Source organism: Cheilinus undulatus, linkage group 8, assembly GCF_018320785.1.
Source record: "Cheilinus undulatus linkage group 8, ASM1832078v1, whole genome shotgun sequence".
NCBI classification, from domain to species: Eukaryota; Metazoa; Chordata; class Actinopteri; order Labriformes; family Labridae; genus Cheilinus; species Cheilinus undulatus.
Genome location: NC_054872.1, coordinates 27,387,539 through 27,405,444, shown reverse-complemented (window position 1 = coordinate 27,405,444; position 17,906 = coordinate 27,387,539). Strand labels below are relative to the sequence as shown.

The window sequence follows — 17,906 nt, the reverse complement described above, 5'->3', positions numbered from 1 at the left end:
GCACAGAAACTGTAGTCTTTTAGATATTATATGACTTGTCAAACATAAACTTCAATACTTTTATAGCTTATGACTATTTTAAATTTTCCAAGAGAAAATGTTTTGTTGCTTCGTGGGATAGATTTTTCTCTCAGGATTGTGATTCTGTCCAGATGATCTGGCGTCACAGTGCTTTTAGAGGTGTGTAGGACATGGCTCAGGAAAACTTCAAATGGTAGTCCATTCAAAAGTCTGCTGTGAAAAATACATCACTAATTCTTTAAAGAATTTAAAGGAGGTGATAAAAAGCATGAGGTTGCCCCTTCATGAAGGCTTTTTTATGAGTTCACACACTGCTGAAACTCAAATCTTAGCATGTAGATTTGTCTAATTTCTTGTGAAACATATCTCTTTACAGTTACTATAAAGAGACAATCACCTGATAACACCAGATAATCTTATTTCAATATAAATAAGGCAAACTGGAACTAAACAACTATATATTTTCATGGGATATACTCATGAGTAGACTAAGGGTACAGGGGTGCGTCAATAAGACAAGCTGTAATGGTTTCTATAGTGGTGCACTTTGTAGAAATTAAATGAGCAAATTATAAATATGAGATTCAGGGACCTCAAAAGTCTTATCAGTTTATCCTTTAGTCATGATGCATGTTTGTGAAAAGTTAGGAAAAAATCCCTCAAAGGCTTCTTACGATATCACATTCACAAGCAAGTATAACCTTGAACTTTCCCCCATGACCTCCCAAATCAAATGAGTTCATGCTTTAGTCTGAGTGACTCTTCAGACTCAAGAACCCATGAGTCTGACCTGTCTTGTGATATTGTGCTCACAAGGAAGGGATGACATAAGGCCTAATGACCTTGACCTACAAAATTGAATCATTGCATCCCTGTGTCACATTTGACGTTGGTAAAACGTTTGAGGATACTCCTCTGAAGCAATCTTGAGACAAATGGTTCACAAGAATGGTTCAGACAGGCAGCCTCAGGCTATCGCCTTCACCATTGGAGGTGTAAAAATGTCAGGTCAGAAATGTTTGATATTGTAAGCAAGATATTAGATTTCTTTTTTGCTGATATATGATATCTCCATATTTACAAATTCATTTTAAATAATTTTTATGTAGTTCAGACCTAAATCTTCAATCCTGAAAACACACAATTTAAATTTTGATGATTGAAAAATCGACATGTCAGTCTTTAAAACTCACTTTAAAGTGTAAGGAATGATGATGAATTAAGAAAAACACTTCAGCCTAAAACTCCACTAACCTATTTGTTTGTGTGGTCAATATTTACAGCTGACGTAGGCAGATTTTCATAGCCAAAATATTGGTTGTAACTAACGGCAGAAATGTTCATATCTGCCGATACCGTTATTATCAGCGACTTCTGAATTAGACTAGAGCCCTTTGCAGGACTCTTTTCTTAATCCAGCTGGATTTCTGACCATTACCACCCATATCACGCACGGATTCTGGCAATCCATGTTAAATATTCAGCAAAACAGACAGTGTGTTTAATTAAAGGTGACATTGATATGTTCACTTAAGCACCGCCCTGATCAAGTTTCCTCTCTGAATGAATTAAACCTTACGAAAACAACCACATCCTTGTCATAAGTAATGGTGCCACATTTGATCAAAAAAGCAGCTGTTAGCTTCAAGACTGAATTCCTGGTTATGGCTTAGCAATAGCAATGTCAAAATAATATTTTCTGACCTTATTTACATATTTGTTATTTTAAAGTCATACGACAGTGGAATGTTTTCCTGATTTCTGGAAAGTTCGTGAGTCATAAAAACTGCAGCACACTTCCATCATCTCACAGACATTAGAATCGTCTTTACTCTGTTGAAGCTATTACTGTTCTCACCATCAGATGCTTAATGCAGTAAGGCCAATTTGCATGGAAAGGTGAGGTTTTTTCCCCTAAATAACTGCATAATGGCTCAGTGTCTCTGCGTGCAGGTGCTTATGTGTGATGATAGGCCGGTAAAACAATAAGGGAAGCATTAAAGCTGTACATTTTGACATTTTACAAAGTTTTAGAGCAGTGCTTTAAAGAGAGCTTACTTTGATTAGGGATCTTGGAGCAAAAACATTTCCCTGTAGGCATCTTTCAACAAAGTCCAGTTATCTTCCACCTCTGTTTGTGCTCATAGCAGGTGTGTTTCTTTTCTAGCTCCGACATCAGAGGTAAATGGAACGCATCAGAAGTTCCTGAATGATGACTTGGGGCAACATTTAAGAAAAAATCTGTACATATTTGTGATTTTTTTCATGGCACCAGTTTCTTACCAGCACACCAGACAGACAGACCGACTGACCGACTGTCAATTATAGTAGAAAGATTAAGACCTCTTTACTCAACATACTCAAAGAAAAATTGTACTTGTGGCAGGTATTTTTTTTCTCATTAAAAGCGATTCAAGCCTTTTTCCAATTTTTATATTCTTAAATAATATTTTTAAATCTCAACTTGTTAGATGAATGTTTCTTGGAGTAATTGCGACAACTTTTTTTCAATTATTTTTGGGGCTTTTGCCTTTATTAGAGATAGGACAGTGGCTAGAGCTGGAAACAAAGATGAGAGAGTGGAGAAGGGAAGGAGCCACAGGCCGGCTTTGGCAGGACAGAAGGTGTGACCTAACCACTGCTAGGCCACCTGCACCCCTAATGGGGAGTTTTTGACAGAAATTAGACAAATGAACTTGCTTGAATTTTAGTTTTAGTAACATTACAACACAAAACCTTTAAACCATGAATCATTTCTGTGCTGCTGATTCAGCACTACTCTTCAAGCTGTTGACTCGGTTTCATATCATGTTATATTTTACACAATCTACTTTTCCTCCATCACAGTGTTGCTCAATATGTCCTAAAAACTTGTCTTTGCTTAAAGAGTTAAAACCTCCTCTGCTCTGCTGAGCTAAATGATACATCCATCGTCTTCTACTCAGTGATACTACCTCTAAAGAGACTGATGCTCTTTTTCACAGAAGGACCCTTTAATGACACAACAGCACAAATGGAAAACACAAGCCTTGATGGGATTTTCTATTGTTGAACTGTTCTTCGAAAATGAACAAAAGAGCCATACATTTATATGTTTTCTTGCTGTGTTACTAAAAATGGAATTGCAGGTGGAAATAATGATCACGGACTGTGTGGAATCTCCTGAAGGCCCCCTTGGTTCCTGTTATCTCAAATAACACCGTGTCACAACTTCTTCAGACAATAGCTAAAATGCTTCCTTGCATTTTTAATGTATAATACTAATTCAGCAATGCTAGAAATTTGAAAGTTATGTGAGATATGTGAGTCTTTAAATGCCAGAAAACAAAGTCCTTGGGAACAAACAGCCAAATCGGGCATAAAGAGTAGACAGCGTATTAAGTGTGGTACATTCCTGAAAATGAGAAATGAAAAACGTCCTTGGCTGGATGTTGTCACAGATTATGTATAAAGGTTTGTCGAAGCAGCAATACTTCCACTATGTTATCCTTTGTGTTAAATGAATCCTTATAGGCTTTTATATCTTTGGAGATTTTGAAAAGATGTTGCATTAAATGTAGAAAAAAAAGAGTATGCTGTAGAAATGTCCTCCCTTGTGTGCAAATTGTTCCTTTTTTCCAGATTATCTTGCTTCTATTTTGTTTTCTTTATGAATTTGGTTAAAAGCAATGAGTAAAGAGGAAATGTTGAGAGGTTTCAGCATTAAACACTGTTGGCCTGGTTCTAGTCCTCTTTGATTATATTAAAGATAATCTATGTAAACCTCTTAATAAACTGCTGAGACTGTGACACAGAGCAGATGTGGTTTCTTTGTCTGTTTGTGTTGTATAAACACTCGTGTTGGACTGAGACGTGCAGCTATGTGATAAGAGTTCAGTATAACAAACTGTAGCTTCAAGGGGAAAAGAATAATAATCATTCCCAGAGCAAACAGCACACATATACAAAAATAGTCATTTTATTTGTGAAATGGTCCACCCATACAAAATCACAACCCCCAAATAATCAATTTCAATCAATCCAAACATTACCCCTTTTTTAAAAAAAAGAATTACAATGGGTTAAACATGGAAACTATGGCCAAAAATGGTGATAAAATTCGGGTTTAGAATGAGCAGAATTGGGTTCAAATGGCAAAAAATGTTTAAAGTGGCAAAAATGGGTTATCATAGGCAAAAAATGGGTGGAAAGTGGCAAGAACTGGCAGCAGAGATGGTGAAAAGGGGTTATAAGTGGCAAAAATGGGTGAAACAAATGGTCACATTTGTGTAAAATTGACAGAAATGGGGGTAAAAAGTGGTGGAAGGACAACAAAGACAACAGTAAGTGGAAACAGTAGAAATGGGTTGAAAGTGGCAAAAAAAAAAAGGCAGAAAATCAAGTGGCAATAATTAGAGGAAAGGGTGGTGAAACGGGTAAAAGTGGAAAAGATGGGTGGACAGAAGTGATGAAAAGGAGTTAAAAAGTGGCAAAAATTTGTTTGATGGGCGAAAAAGAGTAGAAGAATGATCAAGTAATGGCAGAGGTCAACTGAGGCGGAAAGTTGCGGAAAAGGTAGTGAAATCGAAATTAAAGGTGGCAAATATGAGCAGAGAAAAAGTAATGAAAAGGGATTTATATGGGACATAAAATGATTAAAAGTGGCAAAAATCTGAGAAACAAATAGTCAAATAAAAATGAAATTGGAAAAAATGGGTGTATAAGTGGTGACAAGGGGTCACCAGAGATCACAATAGGCAGAGAGTGAAAAAAATATGTAGAAAACATGGTGGACAGGATTTAAAAGTGGCAAAAATGGCTAAACAGCAGAAGAAAAGGGCAGAAAAGGATTTGAAATAGGATTAAAAAGTGGCAAAAATAATAACTATAATAATAATTAATTAAAAGTGGGAAGGGCCCATTCTGTGGGTTTGTCAGTCACAGGGGCCCAGCCAAAACTCTGGGCAGTCCTGAGATCACTGGAATGAGATATTAAAACAAACAAGACATTTAAACAATTTTAAGAGGTAAAGCAATAAAAATGAGGAGAAAGATAAAAGATAGACAGAGACAAAGAGAAAAAATAAATAAGTACAATAAAATAATTGAAGTTGATAGAGTAATTGCAATAGCATCAACAGTTAATAATTAATTTGAAAAAAAGAAAGAACAGCGAAAGAGAAAAAGTAATTTAATGACATCAAAGGAGTCAAAAAGATGGGAATAGGATAAACAATAAAACAATACAAAAATATAAATGCAATAAACATGGAGGAAAAGGCAAAGGACTGAGTTCAAAGACAGAAAAAAAGAAAAAATACAGAATAAAAAAAGGACAAACCCAAGAGGTAAGGCACCAAAAACTTTGCAAAGCAATAAAATTGAATTTGAAAAAGTCAGAGATAAAGGGAAAATAGATAAAACAATAAAAAAAGTTAAAAGGAAAAGGAAATGAGGTCAAGGATTAGATCAAAGTAAAAGAGAGATCGAACAACAAAAATTTTAAAGCGTTACAGACATTTAATAGAAAAACATACAAGCAGATTTAAAAAATAGTAAAGAAAAAAGCAATCAAACGAAAAAGTGAAAAAGAACAGAGAGTGACTGTAGCTGCAGGACTGATGCAAAAGGAAATATTAGTCATTGTGGACTAGAGGTAAAGTTGTCTTCAGGTTTCCATGGAAACAACTGTCGCCAACCAGTTTAGAGGAAATTAAAACACTCTGACTCAATTGGATGTGGTAAATTATGCAATTTTTTAAAGAAAAGGAAAAAAACAAACAAAAGCCACAGTGATGTCACATGTTAAGTGCTAGTCGTCTTTTCCTTCTTTTTTATGGTTGTTTTCTAGTAGTAACTTTCTAAAAGTAGTGATTTTTGCATTTAGTTTGTTTTGGGAAAACACCAGGTAAACAGTTGCTGATGTGATGTTTTTCCCCTCTCAGAAAGAAAGAAAACGACAACTCTAAGTTAACAGTGGCAGATATACGCCCACAGTGATCCAAGGATCCGTGCTTTAATTCTCTCCTGTGGTTTCTTCATTCTTTCCTGTGCTGAGGCACTTAAACTGTTCTGGACCATTAAAATCTAGAGACATAAACATGCACTGTCAACTCCTGCACATATTTCAAACATCACACACTATTTTTAAATGGTTTAAATTGTCTGAAATGTTTTATTAGCATTCAAAGATCTTTTTTTCTGGAGGGGGAGTGTATTATAGCCCTGTCTGGGTTTGTTTGCCATTCTCTGATCTCACTAGGGGATATACAGTTTCCGGACCCCCAGTACTTACAGCCACCAACTGAAAACTTTGATCCTCCTGATATCTCCTGTATACGATGGGAAAGAGCTGTAGGCATAGCAGCAAAGGCTGCATAATCCTTCTAGTTTAAGCTACAGCCTACAGAACGCAGAGACATCAAAACAGAGCTGCACAGGGAGTTCTTCACTCTGACTTAGCTTTTTTACAAGAACATATTTGGAGGGTTTGAGTAGAGGTCAGTCAGTTTTTTAAGCTATAATCTGAGAGGCCATGATGACCCTGGACTCAAACTCAGGATAAGATAAAAAGAAATATAGAGTCTTTAACATCATAGCAATAAATAAATAAATAAATAAAATACTCATTTGCATTATGAGAAATGTAGGCTCCCATCTTGACCCACACTCCAGTATTTCCAGGCTCTACTTCTCTGATTTTAATTATTGATAAGACAGGGGGTCCCTAAAGTGTGGCAAACATTGAACCACAGCAGTGGCTCATAATGTGCAAAGTGTGCAATGACAGCAGGAAAACTTCCCTAAGAGGCCCTCATCTACTAGCATAGTCATGTTGTGCAGCTAAACATTACATGCATTCTTTATGTTAAAGTTTTTTTTTATGAAACTCAGGAAGGAAAATCAACCACCTGGGAGAGAGAAAAGAAAGAAAGACAGTGGTAAATGCTGCAGATAATGACAATAAAATGTAGGAGTAAACGACAGAATGCTGCTTATCTGGCATCAGCTACAGAGACTCTGAATAACAGCACTGGTGGACTCAGAGGGGAGGGCGCTAGTATTTGAAAAAACACAGCAAAAGCGAGTGCCCTCTAAGATGCCATTAAAGTGGGCAAATTTAAACAAAGTGCCCTTAGGATGCCGCCACAGTGTGCAAAGTTAGTAAATAAAGTTACCCATAGGGTTCCCTCTAAATGGGCAAAATCTAAGGAAGTACCCTTTTGATGCCCTTTTAGAGGGTAAACTTTGGCAAACTACCACTTTAGTGTCTTGTGGGTGGGCAAAATTTGAGAAAGTAGTACCCTCTAAGCTAGTAAAACGTGATAAAATACCCTCTCACTAATAATATGACCTCTAGAGCAGTGGTTTTTAACTTCTGGGTCAGGACCCAAAAGTGGGTCGTGGGGCTGTTTTCAGTGGGTCGTGAATTTGTTTCACGAAAAAAAAGGCTTAATATCTCTGATATTTAAGCCCTAGGCAGACATCTATCCATATACTTTATTTTGCAGGAAAATTAGTAAATTCTGATTCTTTTCTTTAAATCTTCACCTATTTATCCTGTTTAACTTGGATGGAAATATTTTCAGTAAAGTTAGTTTTCATATGATAAGTTATAAATGTCTTATGACCTTTCAAAAAAAACAACCCAAATGTGTTAAAATGGTAAAACATAGCAAATTGAAATCTTTGCACGCATGTCCTCCCAAAGTGTCAGCCAGTCTCTTTGTTCAGCTTTTTGTTGTGTTGTGTAGGCCTATTTTTATCCAGAAAGAATATTTGAACAACATGCTCAAAACGATAGCCTACTACTGCAGCTCACTCAGGCTGTTTGTTGAAAATATTTTCTAAAATTATAAATTACTTTCATTTGTTTTAGACAATTTTGTCTACCTCTCTCTGGGCCAGAGAGAGCTAACTCAGTTAATTTGTTAATAAGTGGGAAAATGTATTTACAAGTACATGTTCACACACGCATTTATTTTCATACGTAATTATAATTTCCCAGCACCAAGGATTTGAACAGATCACCTATGAGTCATGTAGAAAAACTTCCCTCCCTCTGTCCCTCCTCCTGCATGGTTTCCCTTGAAACTCCTTAACAAGCGTAGAAACTGTCCCGGTAGCTTAGACGGACGGCACGGCGGCGTCTGTTGGACCAATTACGGACCGGCTGTTCGTGTTTTCTGGGCGGTCTCTGCTCTCTCTCTCTGTCCGACAGCAACGACACTAACAGCGGCACAAACACTACCGGACACACACTGTCAGCTTCACCATGGGGTCGTCCCGGGCTCTGTTGTGGTCCACCGCGTTTGTGTTGGTGTTACTGAGCTCAGCATCCAAAGGTTGGTAGTTTAATTCTCGGTTGTTGTCGCTGTTTTCATGCTAAAAGTTGTTGTGTTTGCTTCTTGGCTAATAGCCACACTCCATTTTTGTTCGACTGCGCTCATGTAAGCTCCCAATAAATGCGTTTATTTTGCCTGTAGCTCAACACACTGCACAGCAGTGAACAAGTATAAAGTACAGGTGGTTGTGCTTTTGTATAACTAAAATGTTTATGCTAACGGACGTTTACTTCTTAATGTTTTAAGTGCTCTAGGTGCTTTAAAAAAACTACGCTTGTATGATATGACTAGAATAAGACAGATTCAATAGCTTCAATAGAAAACATACATGAACATTAAGACGTGACGCATTTAATGAAGCAAAATTTAAGTAGATTTCTTGAAGCCTTACTACTGTTAACATTAAAGTAAAAGTAAAGGACTTATTCGTTGTCAGATTTTTCCGTGGTTTTTGCCATTACTTAACTGGAAGAATGCTTGTTTTTTTTACCCACTGGCCCTCTTCCAGCATCATTTGTGCATTTAAAAAAACTGGGAACAGTTGCATAACTTTGTCTGACTCTATTCTCCCTTTTTTTTCCCCACCCTCTTTATGGGTATAATTTTCCAGATGAGCACATGTTTGAGCAGCGTGAGGTCACCTTTGACCTTGACAAAATCATGCAAGGTGAGCAATGGGCATATTCACACACTGGTGCAGTATCTCTGCAGGGACCAATTAGAAGCTGAGATGTTGACGGTGGCATTTAGCCAACTCTTACAATTTGAAGAGGCTTTGTTAGGGTTTGAACACAGGTTTGAAACTCAACTGATTTCATGAACACATCATGTTCTGTTTTACATTTTTATATGTGTCTGTACTGGTAGGGTTCTTTATATATGATGTTTGGAAAAATAGCTTTTACGCTGTAATAACTAAGCCTCCAGAAGTTTGGCTTCTAAAAGTTAAACGTATGATATCATTGCTCACATAGTAACTAAGCATCAACAAAAGTAAAGTATGCATTATGTATTGTTCGAACATTGGTGTACAATGTTGAGAGACATCAGTCCATCTGCGGACACAGCATGCAGTGATGTCAATAGCCAGGGCCCAGGGTGTAGCTGTTGTGTTGCATCAGTTTAATGGAAAATAACCCGAACTTCTTATTGGATAAACAATCAAACAATAAAAGTGGGTAAAAGAAGTCATCAGTTGGTCAAACTGATATGTTTTAATAGCTTGGACAGTCACCAAGCAAGATCAGCAACTCAAAGTTTGTAAGACATCTTTCAGTGATATTTCAAGAGGAGAACCTGCTAACAACACTTTAAATCACAGAGTTAATGCAAAAAAAAAAAAAAAAAAACAGACAAAGAATTGCAAAGAAATATATAAAATAATTGCTATTATATATGGTAGTCAGCCCTATTTTTATGTTCAACATCGATATCACTAAATTTCACAGTTACTGCATCTTCATAAAATTTGGTGCTTGATCAATTTTAAATAACATAGAGCTCTCCTAAGTTCATACAGAGGTTAGAATAATGTAGGTCATGAATTCATTCTTAAGGGCAATTTTGAACAAGATTAGGCCAGTTTAGAAAACAGTTTAAAAGTAAACTATTTGACTAGCCCATATACTTTTTCTTTAAATCAGTGCTTCTGAAAGTGTGGGCCATGGCCCCTGGTGGTCCCTGGATGTTCTGCAGGTGGCCATGAGAGCTAATTGACAATAAATGAAAATAATACCAAGAGCAGAATTTTAAAATTGCAATCACATTTAAAATGATCCAACATGTGTGATGTCATTTTTATGTCTTAGTAAAAAGGCCAAAAACTGGGCCAGATTTCACTTCCATGTCCCCTTTTTACTATTTATTTTGTACTTATAAGGAACTATCAATACCCTTTGAGACATAAACATTACTAGGAAAGGGTTTATGGAGTCACAAAGTAAAGAGATGAATTTTAAAAAAGAAGATATGGGGGACGGGGGACTGCTTATGCTTGATAAGAAATATATAAATAGTGGTGCTCTGTGACTTAGACTTTATGAGTTCACAAGCAGTTTTGTCTTATTTTTATGTGGAAGCACTGATAAATTATTATAATTAGGAATGATGATAATTAGGCATTTACATTGAAATTCTATGCTTATAAAATAAAATATGTATATTTTGAGTCACATGTTTTGGTTGGGCTTTATGGCATCAGGGCTTTGGTGGGCTCCAGATGATTTTCAAGTTTCAAATTGGGCTGAGATGTACTCAAGTTTGGGAAAGGTTGCTTTAAAAAGATCAATTTTGTCTTTCAGAGATGCAACAACCAGATCAGTTCATGTTGCAGTCAGAGTTGGACTTGTCAGATCTCCTCGACCCCAAGGGTACTTTTCAACTTTATACCTTTTTCTATGACCTCTTTTGAATGTTACTACACTGCTGCATATCAACTTATCATCGTCCTCATTTTCAACCTCCTCCCTAAAGTTACTTCAGTTGTACAACCATTAAATTCTACAACCAAAGTTGTCCTAAGTAGGGATGCACAATATTTAATTTTTGCCTATATCTGATATGCTGATATTTCCAAATTCATTTTATTTGATAATGATATCAATACCAATATATGAATGTAGTTCAGACCTTAAACTTCCTTTCTTAAAACCCACTTTTAAAGGATAAGTATGAACAAATAAACTTCAGTTATTCAAACTTTAAAGTTTTAGGAATGAGGATGAACAAAGAAAAATGCTTTAGCTGACACAGGTCTGTTGTGGACAATATTTACAGCCTGTATCTATCAGTTGTAAATGTTGGCAGGATTTTTTATATCTCTCAATACTGATAATTAACTTTTTGTGCTAAAATATGCCCATACTGATATCATACAACCCTAACCATGTTTGTTTTATTGATTACTTTGTTTTCATAGAGTTCCCCATAGAGCAGGAGAGGGTGTCTCCACCAGAACAGCATGATATCCTGAGAGAGAGAGGTAGGCCGTTATAAACCATCAAAGATATTCAGAAAACACTTGAGAAACATTGTTTAATGATGTTTTCCAAACAGGGAATTCCAGACCAGGAATCTTGAAACCAAGAGGACGTAAGTATTTGTTTTCCCCTCTTTCTATTGAGTTTTATGGTCCCAATACATTTCGCTGTAGTGAAACATTCAGTAATTTAATCTCTGTAAGAGTAAGAAATAATTGTATGTCCTGTCCTTTCCTCTAAGGTCAACCAGTTGCTGGACCCCGCACCTTTGGCGGCCCTCCAATGCTGAACTATCGTGTTCAGTTTCCCCTTGCCCGTCCGACCTCTGACAATCTCCAAGCCATCTGTCTCAATGGAGACCGTCGTCCTCGCTACCCAGACTCTTACTTTCCTCGCAGTGGTTTTGGCCAGCAGAAGAGAAGGGCCAGTGCTGTGAACAGGGCGGAGTCCTGGTTCAGTACGTGCTGCAAAAGGAACCAGACGTGGGAGAGGGATGTGATGCTGTGCTGTGCCACACAGGCGGTGAGTTCTCACAACAGCACCTACAACCATTTAATAATAATTTTCACTCTTAAAGATGATATGATATCTCGTGTGTCCTTAATCTAACTTCCAGTGTGTTGTCTAGCCATGTTTAAGGGAGGGATGGTGTGGAGTTATTAGTGTGCTTGTCTACAGCTTATGTTGCATACAAATACATCCATCAGCCTGTGTTTGAATGCAGTTGTTGGGATCGTTTTCACTATGGCCTACTGCTTGCAGATATTTTTTTTATTTGACTTATGCCCTGATACTTCTTTCTTGAACTGATTACTCTGTGTCTTTTGTTTCAATCCCACATCCCCTACAGTAGACCTCATCAGGGACGTTATATGTGGTTATCATGTAAATGTTCATGGATTTTACCCTAAGCCACAAGTGGAAGACAAAACCAGTTTTCTTATAATCATGTCATTAGGAAAGTTCTTTAATCTTGCACTGCGTATGACCTAAGTAGAAAATAACATATCAGGTAGTATCCAGGATAAATCTGCAGATGCTTCAGTTCAAACTACATCAGTCTTGTGATACTCTGACAGTGTCCTCTACCATCATGCGAAATCTTTGTACACTTAGCATGCCCTGCACACACTAATTCCCAACCACATGCCTCCATTTTGCACATTCTTTCTGGTAATTGCATTATTTTATTAGCTTTATTTATTACTTTCTGATACTGAAACATGATAAGTGTCTTAAGACACTGAGATGCAGTTGGATCCAAGCCAACATGTTTAGTGTCAGGAAACTATTTACCCATACAGTGTTTAGTGCAATGATTTTCTGTAAACCTGGTGACTAGAGCTGCTATGTAGAAGGTCTTATGTCATATACTCATACCAAACACAGTGTTTTTATATAACCAGACTAAAAATAGTGCATAAAACGTTCTTCAAATTCCTGAGATGATTGTACTTGAATTGCAAAAACAAAGTTGAAAGCCTTGGGCGTTCCAGTAGATAACCATTATATATATGTAGTCTTGCCTAGCAGACAAAACAGACAGGCCTTGGCATGAGTTTCAGGAGCTGGCTGAGGGCGGACAACAAACATGTCTCAGACTGTTTCCTTAATAAAGCAGTGCTTCAATATTAAAGCTTTCCTCTTGCTTTGTTTTCACTTTTCAGTCTGTGTATGCCTCTGTTAAAGGACTTATGTCATACACCTTAACTGTCTGCTGTTTTCTGTGCCCACTACAGTGGGAGCTGTCAGTTGAAACTTTCTGTGCAGAGGACTCCGCGGTAAAGGATCGTCTCTACGAGTGCTGCAGACTAACAGGCAGTGACAGGCTGCAGTGCTTCAACAACGACGCTCCCAATCCAAACTACGAGGCCACAGAGGAGGTGCCGATGCCAGAGCTCCCCTCTGATGCCTTCAACTTTGATCCCAACACTTGCCAAAGGTATTCAGGGAAATTAAACGATCAGATGTAAAGGTGATGGCTTTGACATGTTTGCAGTAAAACAGCAACACTGAGTTACAATAATATTTCTAATCGAACACATATAAATGTAATTTCAGCTGTGCTTTCCTTTTAACCCAGTGTATTGTTAGAAGCAAAAACATCGCTAGAAATCTGTTGCTGAGGCAGATTTCATCAGTGGCTCTAAGTGCTTGAAGACAAGTCTTGCTATAGTCTTTAATTTCATTTGGATCTTTCTACTTTGAAAAGAAGACATCCAGCTATTTCTCTGTGTTATATTTTCTGCCAGAAAATGTGTAAAACATGTGAATGAATCAACCCATTGCTCAGGCTTCCATGCTTCCATAATGTAATAAACAAAGACCATACGTTGAGCTGAACATTTTGTTGTTTCTTGTAGTTAATGGGAGCTAAAAATTGTCTCAACAACCACTGAAAATAGTTCCCAACTAGTGCACAATTCACTCCACTTGAGTTACATAAGCTAAAAACTACACAGCCAAGCTATTTGTGAAGATTCTTAGGCACCTTTGAAAAATGCTGCGGCCTTTTTCAGGGATTAAAATGTAAAGCTGGGAATTGGGAGGAAAAATACAGGCTAGGACAGTCATTATATAAGTGAAAAGTGGCACCATGCTGCCTTAGTAAGCCTATTCAGTTAAATATGATCCAGGAACTCAGTGTTTGAGTAACCACCAACACATACCACAGTAGTTTAAATTAATGCTTTATTTTATTACTATTTTAAGATTCTTATGTCTAAAACTGTTTTCTTTGAAAACTAGCTAGATGACACTGTATTGTAAAGGGGGTCACACAGGCTTAGATCGTTTGCATTGAACCCTTTGTGTATCAGTGTGACAGGGATGTGTTGAATGCATCCTAGGTTTGACCTTTTCAGGGAATGTGATGACTGGTGCCAATATAGAGGAAAATGTCATTTTTTGAGGAACCTTATATTGCTAAACACACTTCCTATATTCTATATTTTTAAGCTGCATCTTAAAAGCAAGAGGTCAGGATGTGGTCTAACTTCATGTCTCATACATTACAGGACAGTGATGACTCCTTATAGTGTCAGAGCAAACAGGAGAAAGAAGATGAAGAAACCATCTGCTTCCCTTAAAGTTAACATGAACTTCCCTCCTGGACGACCCACTGAACATGTCATTAAATTAATGTGCCAAAACCAAAAGCTACGTCCCCTCTATAATGTCAAGTGCCTGCCGAGTTCAGGCTATGAATTGGTGGCTCGTCAAGCAAAGACCATTAATCGTATAGAAAAGGGATTCAAGCAGTGCTGCAAACAGAAACGGAACATTCTCAAGTGTGCTGACCAAAAGGTGATGCAAGAAACCTACAAACTTATATATTATTTAAAATATTCAGTCAGTGTAGGTTCTCATCTCCTTTGTTCCTTGCCTTTCAGTGGCGTGATGAAGTTGACAAGTTTTGCTTGGCTGACAATGGTGGACAGGTGGACTTCGACTGTTGTTCTGCTGGTGCCGAGGCAAATGATCGATACAGCTGCTTCCAAAGTTTGTCTCCGGACCCACATTTTAATGTGACGTCTGCTACTGAAGAGCTCTCGCTTCACAACATCTGTGACACCCATAAGATCATCAAGAAGAAGTAAGACACAATTTACATGTTTGTGTGCTTTTCTTTCAGTGGTCTGCAATTTTTTGTTCTTCAAAATCCATTTACTTTAATGTTACTCCATTTCTTCTTTCCCGTTATCAGTAAAGAATGTATAATTAGGAGCATAATAGCAATGACACTTTATTTCAGGTTCCCTGTTGGTTTTCCTCTGAAGAGTTTTGTGCAACAATGCTGCCCCCTAGAGGACCAAGAAAAGAGCACTTGTTTTGATCAAAGGGTGAGTCTGTCCAAAATCTAACAGAGCAAATCAGAAGGCAGTCTCTTCATGTAGCTGTAGAAAATGACTGTTAAGACTAAATTTACCTCCCACAAAAAGTCTAATTTTAATGCTTTATTCATTTTTATGACATTTTCCTCTCCATGAAATTAGCTGAAGGAATTGTCAGGGAGTCTGTGTTCATCAAAGAAGCCGACTCCTCCAGCTGTCCGCAGATGTTGTCGCAAGCCCTCCTCACAAGATGCTCCAGATTGTGTCTCGGATATTCTCACAGAGGCCATCACTAAAGCAACCAATGTCTTACGCCAAAAGAAGAGGAAGAGATGCCCTCTCTCCTAAACCTGTGTGACCTGTCCCTGCTGGTCCTGAGCCATTCAGATAAAATGGCAAGTTGGCAGCAGAGGTGTGCTACAATCACTGAAAAGGAACAACTGTTCCTATTTAGGAGTCTTCCAGAATATTCAAAATATGAACCTAATTCTAGCTTCATCTACTGCCAGTGTTATATGCAACTTTTCATCACGACAATTATTATCACAACTATACATCTATGAAATAACAAATTGTGTGAAATTCTAAGTCTGTAAAACAGATTGTCACTGTACCACTATTTTTATAGGCTGCTGTTGACATTTTTAATATAAAAATGCATTGTTTTAGATTTCTTCTGAACTATATGATCAATCTCCTCCTTTTTGTATGGTTTTGTGGTTGAGAGCATATCTGTGACAGCTCTAATAAAAAAGCTGTTCAATCAAAGTTTTTCTAGTACTGTCTCCCTGGGTTTTTTTGGACAATTTAACCACTATGATAGCTTTATTCAAATGTGAAGGACACGTGAGTTGAAAAATACATCCAGGGAAACAAGTGTATTGCAAAACTCTAGCAAATGGTTATAACATCGGTTTATATTTAAAGGTTGCCATGTAATTCCATTCCTTAAAATTTGCTATTTGAAAAGTTTAATCTGTAGAATGAGTGTGAATTTGGTTATTCTGTTTAATGAAAGATAAATTCCGTTACAGAACCCAAAAAACATGACTGACATGTAATGGCTCTAAAAGTAAGGACATTGTAAAATTTAGAATGAATAGATTTAAACAACAGGGCATAAAGTGCATGAACTACATGCAACAAACAGGATTTTTAAGATTAGCTGAAACAGAATTGAAATACATGGAATATTTTTTCTCATACAGTATTTCATTACTTATGTGTGGTTCTATCACATTTAACATCGCACATATTTAGCTTTTGCGACCACAAACCACATGATACTATGAGATATTTCTTTCTTGTCTTGCTGTAACACTATTGTTGAATAATTACATAATATATACCAGTATTCATTTTGTCGACTAAAACTATGATTAAAAATGCTTGTCGACAGCCTTTTATTCCATGACAAAAACTAGACTAAGACTAACAAAAATAGATTTGTGATGACTAAAACTGACAAAAACTAGATCTAATTTTTGTCAAGATGACTAAAACTAGACTCAAATGTAATGTAGTTTTCATCGAACATTCAAAATTCATGATATTTCTCCACTGTGGGTAAATCTGTCTAAAAACAATGCATCTATAGCTGTTCTGCCTCTCAGCTGTAGAGAGCAGGGATCCCAGGTCTGGCAGGGTGCAGAGAACACATCACCATGACTTGGTACCAGATTTAGGCAAGAAAATAAATGCTTGGACTAAAAGTAAAGACAAAAATGTGAGGACTTTTTATGGACTAAAACTAGACTAAAATGTTTTGAGTTTTTGTTGACTAAAACTACACTATATATATATATATATATATATATATATACATTTCTCTTGATCTGAGCTGAGTAGGTCTACACCCTGACTGGAACCCATCTGTGGTAAATAAATAGATTGAACATAGTTTGGAAAATCACATACTTCTCTGTAGAAGGCATCACAGCTGACAGTGCATATCAGAGCAAAAACTAAGCCATGAGGTCAACAGATGTGTCTACAGAGCTCAGAGACAGGATTATTGCAAGGCACGGATCCGTGGAAGGCTTCAAAAAACTTTTGTTGTACTTAAAGTTCACAAGAGCGTAGTGGCCTCCATAATTTAATTCAATTCAATTCAATTCAAAACTTAATTACAGACTCTGGATCAGGAGAATAAAACAATTAAAACAAACAAATTATAGAGATAGATGAAGCTTGGCACAATTAGGCCAAACTAAGCAAACAGGGAGGACCTTAGTAAGAGAGGTGACCAAGAACCTGATGGTCACTCTGACTGAGCTCCAGGCAGATTTTTAATCATTATTAGTATCAGAATCTCTGTAGGTCATCGAAATAAATCGCACATTTTAAAATGCATTTTATATTTCTACTATTTTGCATTTATAGCTGTTTTGTGTCATTTTTTCTACTGTCTGAAACTAAGAGTAATTGACTTCCTGTTTTGGATGGACTTGCTTTTATAGGTAGATTGAAGATTTCTTCGTGAACTGAACCACGGAAAAAGGAACTTGTTATGGATTAAATAGGAGATGAGGGAACATTAAAACATCAATACTGTTCAGCCTGAAACAAAGACAAATCTACAAAACATGTGGTTCATTTTCATATAAATGTGTCATACGGGCTAAATTGGTCGATAGAGCCTGACCTACCTTTCCATGACATAAATAGCTGCTTCTAAGTAGCGTGGATGTGAGGTGATAACCATTGCTGACAGCAGCAACAACTGCAAATAGTAGCAGGAATCGCTACAA

The 17,906-nt window shown here is 37.1% G+C and overlaps 1 protein-coding gene across 1 annotated transcript; it reads left to right on the top strand.

The window, feature by feature from the left end:
* The first annotated feature begins 8,121 nt into the window (after window positions 1-8,121).
* On the top strand, window positions 8,122-15,924 carry LOC121513864 (extracellular matrix protein 1-like). The gene is made up of 11 exons (XM_041793872.1): window positions 8,122-8,345; window positions 8,956-9,012; window positions 10,646-10,714; window positions 11,263-11,325; window positions 11,400-11,435; window positions 11,565-11,845; window positions 13,063-13,265; window positions 14,341-14,629; window positions 14,716-14,918; window positions 15,078-15,165; window positions 15,319-15,924. The coding sequence occupies exons 1-11, from the start codon at window positions 8,276-8,278 to the stop codon at window positions 15,502-15,504; spliced, it is 1,545 nt and encodes a 514-aa protein (XP_041649806.1). The 5' UTR covers window positions 8,122-8,275; the 3' UTR covers window positions 15,505-15,924.
* Window positions 15,925-17,906: the final 1,982 nt, after the last annotated feature.

What these genes read in the sequence shown, in the direction of transcription:
- LOC121513864 (XM_041793872.1), top strand. Translation starts at nt 8,276, where the DNA reads ATGGGGTCGTCCCGGGCTCTGTTGTGGTCCACCGCGTTTGTGTTGGTG. An exon ending in TGTGCTGTGCCACACAGGCG is followed by an intron (nt 11,846 to 13,062) that starts GTGAGTTCTCAC and finishes TGCCCACTACAG; the next exon opens with TGGGAGCTGTCAGTTGAAAC. An exon ending in GCACTTGTTTTGATCAAAGG is followed by an intron (nt 15,166 to 15,318) that starts GTGAGTCTGTCC and finishes CCATGAAATTAG; the next exon opens with CTGAAGGAATTGTCAGGGAG.